This window comes from Mandrillus leucophaeus, unplaced genomic scaffold (genome assembly GCF_000951045.1).
Source record: "Mandrillus leucophaeus isolate KB7577 unplaced genomic scaffold, Mleu.le_1.0 Scaffold384, whole genome shotgun sequence".
NCBI lineage: Eukaryota > Metazoa > Chordata > Mammalia > Primates > Cercopithecidae > Mandrillus > Mandrillus leucophaeus.
In genome coordinates this window covers 1490035-1501571 of record NW_012104076.1, presented here as the reverse complement: position 1 = coordinate 1501571, position 11537 = coordinate 1490035, and the positions used below count along the sequence as shown (strand labels likewise).

The following is an 11537-nucleotide window of genomic DNA, read 5'->3' as shown; positions in this document are numbered from 1 at the left end:
CCGGCTAGTTTTTTTGTTTTGTATTTTTTAGTAGAGATGGGGTTTCACCATGTTAGCCAGGATGGTCTCGATCTCCTGACCTCGTGATCCGCCTGTCTCAGCCTCCCAAAGTGCTGGGATTACAGGCTTGAGCCACCGTGCCGGGCCGACCCACTTATTCTTAGAATTTATTGTGAAGATAGATGTAGAGATTGAGCAATATGTTTATTACAGCAGTGTGATTTTATAATATAAAATTTGGTATGGAAAATGGCCCAACAGTAGGTTTAGCTATTCAGTGAAGTACTGTGTAGGTGTTGAGTAATTGTTGACATAAAAAGATACTCATCTTAGGCCGGGCGCAGTGGCTCACGCCTGTAATCCCAGCACTCTGGGAGGTCGAGACGGGCGGATCATGAGGTCAGGAAATCGAGACCATCCTGGCTAACACGGTGAAACCCCGTCTCTACTAAAAAATAACAAAAAACTAGCCGGGTGAGGTGGCAGGCGCCTGTAGTCCCAGCTAGCTACTCGGGAGGCTGAGGCAGGAGAATGGCGTAAACCAGGAGGCGGACCTTGCAGTGAGCTCACATCCGGCCACTGCATTCCAGCCTGGGCGACAGAGTGAGACTCCATCTCAAAAAAAAAAAAAAGATACTCATTTTAATTTGAAGAGGTCTGCTTTTGAGTACATTTGTATCATATACATTAAAATTGCATAGTTGTATATGTATATATGCAACTAAGTGGGCTGAAAACAGGTTGAGTTAGTGAAATTATGGATTGGTTTTCTTTGATAGGATATGTTATTGTCAAAAATTTTTAACAGCTTTATTAAAATATAATTCATTTCTCCAAAAAGAGACCATGTATCCATTTACTTTCCATTTCTACCCAATCTTCTTTCCCACCTTTGTCTAGGTGGCAGCTAACTTCCTTTCTTCCTATTCTGGGCACTTCATTATAAATGGAATCCGCCGGGTGCGGTGGCTCATGCCTGTAATCCCAGCTGTGGCAGGCGGATCTCGAGGTCAGGAGTTCGAGACCAGCCTGGACAACATGGTGAAACCCCATCTCTACTAAAAATACAAAAAGTAGCCAGGCGTGGTTGCACATGCCTGTAATCCCAGCTACTTAGGAGGCTGAGGCAGGAGAATTGCTTAAACCTGGGAAGCAGAGGTTGCAGTGTGCTGAGATCGCGCCACTGCACTCTAGCCTGGGTGACAGAGCGAGACTCTGTCTAAAAAAAAAAGATGGAATCCTAGAACAAGTGGTCTTCAGTGGCTGGCTTTTCTCACTTAGGATGATGATTTTCAAGGTTCATCCATGCTCTCGCCTGGATGTGATAGTGCATTATTACTTTTTATTGTCAAATATTCCTTTATATTGAGTTACCATATTGTATTTATTCATGACTTGATAGACATTTGAGTTATTTTTACTTTTGGCTTTCATGAATAATGCTGTGAACATTTGTGTCGAAGTTTTTTTGTGAACATAAGTTTTCATTTCTCTAGGAGAAAATTCCTGGGTCAGATGTAACTTCATGTTTAATATTTTGAGAAACTCTCAGACTTTCCAAATCAGCTGCACCGTTTAACATCCAACCAGCAATTATATGAGGGTTCCAGTTTCTCCACATCCTTGCCAACACTTGTTATTATTTGTTAATTTTTGGCCGCCTGAGTGGCAGTGAGGGTGGTATCTTGTGATTTTTGATTTACATTTCCTGAATAACTTAATGATGTTGAATTATGTGAACTAAAAAAAAAATGTGCAAATTTAAAAGTTTTCTGTACTTACCATGAATTTACATTTGTAAAAGTCTTTCAGTTGGAAGGACATAGTTAATTTTTGGTATATTAAGATTCGTGAATTTATGTATGACATCAGTTGAACCGTAATGGTTAATGAAAGGTACAGGGCCGGCCGCAGTGGCTTATGCCTGTAATCCCAGAACTTTGGGAGGCCGAGACGGGCAGATAATGAGGTCAGGAGATCGAGACCATCCTGGCTAACACGGTGAAACCCCATCTCTACTGAAAATAGAAAAAATTAGCCAGGCGTGGTGGCGGGTGCTTGCAGTCCCAGCTTCTCGCTCGGGAGGCTGAGGCAGGAGAATGGCGTGAACCCGGGAGGTGGAGCTTGCAGTGAGCCTAGATTGCGCCACTGCACTCCAGCCTGGGCGACCGAGTGAGACTCCCTCTCCAAAAAAAAAAATTTGTGAAAGGTACAACTTGTAAATCTGAATCTGGGAGTAGGAGTAAGGGGTGAATTTTTTAAAAAAACTTACTTAGCAAAATTAAAAACCAATTGTAATGAAAAGGTACATGTAAAATGAGGTGGTGTGAATAAAGCTAAATGCAAACATTACATTTTATGAATAAATATAGTTTCATTAATACTTTCTGTGTTAATAAACCATTTTGCTATGTCTTTTTTTTTTTTTTTTGAGATGGAGTCTCCCTCTGTCGCCCAGGCTGGAGTGCAGTGGCCGGATCTCGGCTCACTGCAAGCTCTGACTGCCGGGTTTACGCCATTCTCCTGCCTCAGCCTCCTGAGTAGCTGGGACTACAGACGCCCACCACCTTGCCTGGTAGTTTTTTTGTATTTTTTAGTAGAGACGGGGTTTCACCGTGTTAGCCAGGATGGTCTCGATCTCCTGACCTCGTGATCCGCCCGTCTCGGCCTCCCAGAGTGCTGGGATTACAGGCTTGAGTTTGCTATGTCTTAATTTTGTGAGACAAAGCTCAAACAAAACAAGACCAAGTAATGATATAATGTCACAAAGAAAGCAGGAATGGCAATACTGCTGTCTGTTAAAAGTGGAATTTAGGCCGGGCGCGGTGGCTCAAACCTGTAATAGGCAGTCCTTAGCTTTACATAGTTCCTGTAGGCACAAATTTCAATTGCCATGACTTAGCTAAATAACAGTCCCCTAACAACATTGTTAAAATTTCACCTACCCTGCCATATTAACTGTAATTGCATCAACTACAAAATTTGCTGCTAGTCTTTCAACCCACAAATTGAGATGTAAATTACAGGTGCATATAATGTCACTTTCAAAGTTTCTTGGTGATGGGTCACCGTGCATCAGTTTCTCAAAATCATGCACAGTGGGATGTATGTTGGCGTCTCTCTCCTAATGATGTCCCCATGCGACAGTTTACCAAAATAAATGAGGAAATTGATCATCAAAGATGATAGTGCGGCAAAAATCATAATGCTAGATGGGAAATTTGAATTTAATATAAATGGAGTAATAGAATAAATAGCTTACCTTGTAAATATAGATGGTTTGCAGTTGGACAGACACTAATTGTCCAGCCAGAGAAACTTAGTGGAGGCAAGCTTATCAGCATAAATGAAAAAGGTAGTTGTAATGGAAAAGATGAAGATACCCTATTAGTAGAGGTGATACCAACAAAAAACATTGAGGATATTTCACAACATTGAAAGCATGAAGGGTAAAATATTGGAATCTGATCCAAACTTAGAAAGGAGTATAACAATTTGCCAAGGCATAGAAGATAGACTCATGCCATATCATAGTTAGTATCACTAGAAGAAGGCAAGCACTGTTCAAACTACTCTTTTTTTTTTTGGAGATGGAGTCTCGCTTTGTCACCCAGGCTGGAATGTAGTGGCGCGATCTCGGCTCACTGCAACCTCTGCCTCCTGGGTTCAGGCAATTCTGCTACCTCAGCCTCCCGAGTAGCTGGGATTACAGGCATGTGCTACCACGCCCAGCTAATTTTTTTGTATATTCAGTAGAGATGGGGTTTCACCATATTGGCCAGGCTGGTCTCAAACTCCTGACCTTGTGATCCACCCACCTCGACCTCCCAAAGTGCTGGGATTAAAGGCGTGAGCCACTGCACCCGGCCCTGTTGAAAACTATTCTTGATTGTTTTGTTTTGTTTTGTTTTGTTTTAACGAAGAAATGATACACTTTAATCTCAGTGTTCCTAACGTTTTAAGTTACAGCATGCTAAGTAAGTATTGGTTTTACTATTTCGTTTCCGTATGCATTTACGTAACTGTCAGTAACAGACTGCTTAATGTTCTGACAGTTTTTAAAGGTCACAGAACAGTTGTAACTTTTCCAATTGATTATTAAGATTGCCTTGCTTGGTCATTTTTAAGAACTGCTTTGAGGTTAAGAAAAATGATTCATGTAAAAAAATTTATCTGTAATTTTTATACAGTAACTTTATGGTAGATCAGTCTTCAGTGGCTTTTAGACTTAGAGCCAGCCATACCGTTAAAAAAAATCCACATTTGGGAGGCCGAGGCGGGCGGATCACAAGGTCAGGAGATCGAGACCACGGTGAAACCCCGTCGCTACTAAAAATACAAAAAAATTAGCCGGGCGCGGTGGCAGGCGCCTGTAGTCCCAGCTACTCAGGAGGCTGAGGCAGGAGAATGGCGTGAACCCGAGAAGCAGAGCTTGCAGTGAGCCGAGATCGCGCCACTGCACTCCAGCCTGGGCAACAGAGCGAGACTCCGTCTCAAAAAAAAAAAAAAAAAATCCACATTTGAGGTTTTAAAACATTTTCTTGTAATTATTTTTGAGGTCTTTTCCTACTCCTGAAGTTCCTGGTGACCGCAATTTTGAGCCCTTTGGGGATGTTAATTTAGTAAATGGGGGTGCTTAAGATTCAACTTCTTCAGTCTTGTTTTTAGCTTCCAAATTTTATTTTTGTCTTAAGAGTTTATACTTTTAAAATAATCTCTTTACTGTTGTTTTTCAGGAGGGAGAATTTGTGTTGAATTGGTTTGTTCTGACCAGAAATATATTTTCATGGAGATTTAACTCAAGTCATTTACTTGGAATTTGAAACCTGTTACATAAGAGGAATGTTGTACTGCTATAGCTAAATGTGTTAATTTTTCTAATTTTAGATTATGGACAGAAATTAATGATATCTAGTAAAATCTTCAGTTTTTGATGGAATGAGATGATTTCAGTTTAACTCCAAAGTAAATTTGGTAAATAATTGGTTTGCCTTAATCCTAGCATAATATTACTTTGAAAATGGGATGTGCAGTTAAAATACATGGATACAATGAACATTACAGAATTTAAATATTAAAGCTGACTTTTATATACCTTCATTTTATATATATATTTATTTATTTTAGTTTTTTGAGGCGCACTTTTGCTCTTGTTGCCCAGGCTGGGGCGCAGTGGTGCGATCTTGGCTTCCCACAACCTCCACCTCCTGGGTTCAAGCGATTCTCCTGCCTCAGCCTCCCAAGTAGCTGGGATTATAGGTGTGCGCTACCACGCCCGGCTAATTTTGTATTTTTAGTAAAGATAGTGTTTTGCCACGTGGGCCAGGCTGGCTTTTGACCCTGACCTCAGGTGATCCCCCCGGCTAGGCCTTCCAAGTGCTGGGATTATAGGCATGATCCACCACTCCCGGCCATATTTAAATAGAACTCTTAAGCTTTCTTTTAATTGAAATTTTATTTTAGAGCCTTTTAAAAATTCTAACTAGAATGTTAACTGTACTCATTAGTTCCCTAATTCTTAAAGAATTTTAGCAGATAAGGAATTTGTGATATACATCTAACGATAGTAATAATTTTAAAAGTTAGTACATTTTAGAGGAAAAAAGTATCAATTCCATTTTCCTGTTGCTTTGGGGAGTATATGTATATCAGCTGTCATAGTAAAATTATCAACATACTTATGTCTAGCTTTATAGAACTGACAGACTTCTATATGACTCACTGATGTGGGGAGGAGATGTACAGGGTCCGTCCTGGATAATGCATCTAAATATATATGTACAGATGGTCCCTGACCTACTGATACGATTTGGCTCTGTGTCCCTACCCAGATCGCACCTCGAATTCTAATAATCCCCACAGGTCAAGGACAGGACCAAGTAGAGGTAATTGAATGATGGGGGTAATTTCCCAAATGCTGTTCTCATGATAGTGAGTCTCATGAGATCTGATGGTTTAAGTGTCTGGCATTTCCCCTGCTTGCACTCATTCTCTCTCCTGCGCCCCTGTGAAGAGGTACCTTCTGCCATGATTGTAAGTTTCTTGAGGCCTCTCCAGCCATGCGGAACTTTGAGTCAATTAAACCTCTTTTCTTTATAAACTATCCAGTCTTGGCTATTTCCTCATAGCAGCATGAGAACCGACTAATACGGTAAATTGGTACCAGAAAGTGGAGTGATGCTGTAAAGATACCTGAAAATGTGGAAGTGACTTTGGAACTGGGTAACAACAGGCAGAGGTTGGAACAGTTTGGAGGGCTCACAAGAAGACAGGAAAATATGGGAAAGTTGAGAACTTCTGGAGACTTGTTGAATGGCTTTGACCCAAATGCTGATAATGATATGGACAACGAACTCCAGGTTGAGGTGGTCTCAGATGGAGATGAGGAACTTGTTGGGAACTGGAGTAAAGATCAGTCTTGCTGTGCTTTAGCAGAGAGACTGGTGGCTTTTTTCCTTTGCCCTAGAGATCTGTGGAACTCTGAACTTGAGAGAGATGATTTAGAGTATCTGGCAGAAGAAATTTCTAAGCAGCAAGGCATTTAGGAAGTGACGGAGCATAAAAGGAAAATTTGCAGCCCGATGATGCAGTAGAAAAGAAAAACCCATTTTCTGGGGAGAAATTCAAGCTGGCCACCAAATGCTAATCAAGACAAGGGGGAAAACGCCTCCAAGGCATATCAGAGACCTTCATGGCAGCCCCTCTCATCATAGGATCGGAGGTCTGGGAGGGAAAAATGGTTTCCTGGGCTGGGTCCAGGGCCTCCCTTGCTGCGTGCAGCCTTGGGACTTGGTGCCCTGTGTCCCAGCTGCTCCAGTCTTGGCTAAAAGGGACCAAGGTATAGCTGAGGCTGTTGTTTCATTGGGTGCAAGCCCCAAGCCTTGGCAGCTTCCACGTGGTGTTGGGTCTGCGGGTGTGCAGAAGACAAGAATTGAGGTTTGGGAAACTGCCTAGATTTCCGAAGACGTGTGGAAATGCCTGGATGTCCAGGTAGAAGTTTGCTGTAGGGACAAAGACTTCATGGTTCAAGAACCTCTGCTAGGACTGTGTGGAAGGGAAATGTGGGGTTGGATCCCCCACACCGAGTCCCCACTGGGGCACTATCTAGTAGAGCTATAAGAAGAAGGTCACCATCCCCCAGACCCCATGATGGTAGATCCACCGACAGCTTGCACCATGCACTTGGAAAAGCTGCAGACATTCAACGCCAGCCCCAAGGTGGGGTGTGTAGCATACAAAACCATAGGGGCAGAGCATTTTAAGGCTATGCGAGCACACCTCTTACATTTGCATGATCTGGATGTGAGACATGGAGTCAAAGGAGATCATTTTTGAACTTGACTGCCCCTATTAGATTTCGGACTTGCATGGGGCCTGTAGCCCCTTTGTTTTAGCCAATTTCTCCCATTTGGGATGGGTGTATATAGCCAATACCTGTCCCCCCATTGTATCTAGGAAGTAGCTAACTAACTTTTGATTTTACAGGCTCCTAGGTGGAAGAGACTTGGCTTGTCTCAGATGAGACTTTGGACTTGGACTTTTGGGTTAATGCTGGAATGAGTTAAGACTTTGGGGGACTGTTAAAAGGGCATGATTGTGAAAGGGGCCGGGGCAGAATGATATGGTTTGGCTCTGTGTCCCCTCCCAAATCTTACCTTGAATTCTAATAATCCCCATGTGTTAAGGGTGGACCCAGGTGGAGGTAATTGAATGATGGAGGTGTTCTTGTGATAGTGAGTTTCATGAGGTCTGATGGTTTCATAAGGGTCTGACATTTTCCCTGCTTGCATGCATTCTCTTCTGAGGCCCTGTGAAGAGGTGCCTTCTGCCATGATTGTAAGTTTCCTGGGGCCTCCCCAGCCATGTGGAACCTGTGAGTCAATTAAACCTCTTTTCTGTAGAAATTACCCAGTCTCGGGTATTTCTTCATAGCAGTGTGAGAATGGACTAACACGCCTACAATGGTTCAACTTAGATTTTTGACTTGAGTGGGTTTTTCATGGTATTTAAATGGATTTCTGACTTAAGATATTTTAGATTTACAGTGGGTTTATTGGGACATAACCTTTTAGTAAATTAAGAACTGTCTGTGTATATATGTACACACACATGCAAACAGTTGAGGCTCATTATTTGTGGATTCCATATTTGCGAATGTACCTACTCACTGAAATTTATTTGTAAGCCCAGATCAGTAGTACTTGTTGTACAGGTCAGTCACAAACATGCACTGAGTAGCAGAAACATTTGAGTGTCCTGATACAACACATTCTTAGCTGAGATTGAACAAGGGAATGCTTGCCTTCTTTTTTTCAGCACTCATACTGTAAGCAAGTATCTTTTTTGCAATGTGTTTATTGCCATGGGTTTTTGCATTTTTGTGCTTTTGTTGGTCATTTTGCCAATTAAACCAGCCCCCAAGCCTAATGCTAAAGTGTTCTTTAGTGTTGGTAAGTACGAGAAGGTTATAATGTGCTTTACAGAGAAAGCGCATGTTACATACGCTGTTGGCTATGAGTTCAGTGCTAATGAGTTAGCAATCTGTATTAAATAAGGTATCTTTAAAATGGAAACACACGTAAAATGAGTTTATGTATTTATTGGTTTATGAAAACCTTGTGATTACAGGAACTTAACCCTGTATTTCCCCTAGGAGCAATGGTTGAGTTATTTGCTAATTCAGTTTTCACAGTGACTTTATAGAACATTACTACCGCAGATAGCAAGAATTGATTGTACGTATATGAATGAATGGGTTATAACATGTCTGATTCTCTCATTGAGTAAAATAAAATTCTTAACATGCTCATTGATCATTTTAAAAACGTGGTAAGTTTTGTGAGTTGTATAATATACGAAGTTATTTTGAAGTGAAACTATATTTGGGGTGCAGTTAAATGATTGATTAATGCTAATGTGTCAAAGTTTGTAGTTTATCATTGTAGGTTAAAAAAAAACCAAATTTATTAACTTTGTTTTTTTTGAGATGGAGTCTGACTGTTGCCCAGGCTGGAGTGCAGTGGCGTGTCAGCTCACTGCAACCTCCGCCTCCTGGATTCAAGTGATTCTCCTGCCTCAGCCTCCCAAGTAGCTGGAACTATAGGCGTGCGCCACCATGCCCGCCTAATTTTTGTATTTTTAGTAGAGACAGGGTTTCATCATGTTGGCCAGGCTGGTCTCAAACTCCTGAGCTCAGGTAATCCACCCGCCTCAGCTTCCCAAAATGGTGGGATTATAGGTGTAAGCCACCGCGCCTGGCGATTTAACCATTTTTAAGTGTATCATTCAGCAGTGTTAAGTACATTCACATTGTGCAACCTCTGTGGTTTTACTTAATAGAATTACAGATTTAAGTAGTAGCTTGTTAGTGAATTTAATGAAAGTATTTGGAATTATTAATTGTCCTTTAACTTATATAAGATTTGTAATGCAGTTTAGATTATGCATTTTTGATAATTGCATAATAGGGTGTATTATTTAATAAATTTGAGCTTGCTTTGTACTCACGTCCTCCCTCCTCCTTTTTTAGTGCTTTTTTAGGACCAAAGGATATATTTCCTTACTCAGAAAATAAGGAAAAATATGGCAAACCAAATAAAAGAAAAGGTTTTAATGAAGGTTTATGGGAGATAGATAACAATCCAAAAGTGAAATTTTCAAGTCAACAGGTAAGTCATTACATAAAATTTGATATTACTTATTTAATCCTGGGGAATAATCACTATCCTGGCTGTAGGAAAATAAATACTAAAAGCCTTGTGAATTTCATATTAGCTTGTTGTGTTCTTATTTGTGAGGTTGAACCTTGGACATTTTATATCAAAACGAATTGACGAAATCATTATTTTGTGTAAACAGATCTCAAGAAACTGGGAACTATTCAGTTATTTAACTCTTCCTGATTGAGGGTTTAATACATCATTGAATTTAAAGCTGTATGTACTATTCTCCTAAATTTAGGTTTTGCAACTTACATGATGTGTGCTTTAATTTTCTTATTCTCTTTAATTAATTAAATTTTTTTTTTTTTTTTTTTTTGAGATGGAGTTTTGCTCTTGTCACCGAGGCTGGAGTGCAATGGTGCAGTCTTGGCTCACTGCAACTTATGCCTTCCGGGTTCAAGTGATTCTGCTGCCTCAGCCTCCTGAGTAGCTGGGTTACAGGTGCCCGCCACCACACCTGGCTAACTTTTTGTATTTTTAGTAGAGCCAGGATTTTGTCATGTTGACCAGACTGGCCTCAAACTCCTGACTTCAGGTGATCCACCCGCCTCAGCCTCCCAAAGTGCTGGGATTACAGACGTGAACCACTGCACCCAGCCTTTAATTTCTAAATCCATAGAATTGTATTCAAATATGAACCTCATGAGTTAAATTAATATGTGACAAATATAACACTGTGCAAATTATATTTATTGGTGTCAGCAGCCACCTTATACTTTCTTTTCTGTGTTTTTTTCCATGGGTCCAGAGCTTTTATTAATTTACATGTGATACTAAATTTTCATGGAGTGGTTTGCCTTTATCCAATTTGTTTCATTTTTATCATACTACAGAAAACACTTGTTCTCTTACTTTTCCTTTGTGCTGGTATTGATGTGATTTAGAGGAAAAAAAATTTTTTTTTTTTTTTTTTTTAGACAGAGTCTCTCTCTGTCACCAAGGCTGGAGTGTAGTGGCGCCATCTCAGCTCACTGCAAGCTCCGCCTCCTGGGTTCACACCATTCTCCTGCCTCAGCCTCCTGAGTAGCTGGGACTACAGGTGCCTGCCACCATGTCCGGCTAATTTTTTGTATTTTTAGTAGAGACAGGGTTTCATCGTGTTAGCCAGGATGGTCTCGATCTCCTGACCTTGTGATCCGCCCGCCTCAGCCTCCCAAAGTGCTGGGTTTACAGACCTGAGCCACCACGCCCAGCCTAATTTTTTGTATTTTTAGTAGAGACGGGGTTTCACTGTGTTAGCCAGGATGGTCTCGATCTCCTGACCTTGTGATCTCCCTGCCTCGGCTTCCCAAAATGCTGGGATTATAGGCTTAGAAAAATTTTTTGTATTGTCGATTGCACTCTTCAATTGTTGTACATGTTCCCAAACGAATGTCTCAGAGCTCTTACGATTTAAAGTAAACAGATGGCTTTATAATAGGATCAGAGCACTATGAGAGGAGGTCTTTATGAAGATAATTGGGACAGTTTCTCATTCATCAATAAATGTCCTCTTTTTAAGACCTGAGGTCCAAAAATTGGGAAGAGCATGAGTAAACCTAAAGAAGGGAGGTAGCAACAAAGTGGAAATTCTGCAGCTTTTTAGCCTTTTTTATTTTATTTTTATTTATTTATTTATTTTTTGAGACAGAGTCTCACTCTGTCGCCCGGGCTGGAGTGCAGTGGCACAGTCTCGGCTCACTGAAGCCTCTGCACCCCGCCCCCCCCCGGGTTCAAGCTATTCTCTTGCCTCAGCCTCCCAAGTAACTGGGATTACATGCGCCTGCCACCATGCCTGGCTAATTTTTGTATTTTTAGTAGAGACGGGGTTTCACC

General features: G+C 41.1%; 1 protein-coding gene across 2 annotated transcripts in view; it reads left to right on the top strand.

The window, feature by feature from the left end:
- Nucleotides 1-11537, top strand: part of PSIP1 (PC4 and SFRS1 interacting protein 1) — a 49069-nt gene that overhangs the window by 12897 nt on the left and 24635 nt on the right. For both annotated transcript variants that reach the window (XM_011990856.1, XM_011990857.1), the window contains exon 3: nucleotides 9530-9668. In XM_011990856.1, the coding sequence (XP_011846246.1) occupies nucleotides 9530-9668 (139 nt within the window). The remainder of the gene's footprint in view (nucleotides 1-9529; nucleotides 9669-11537) is intronic.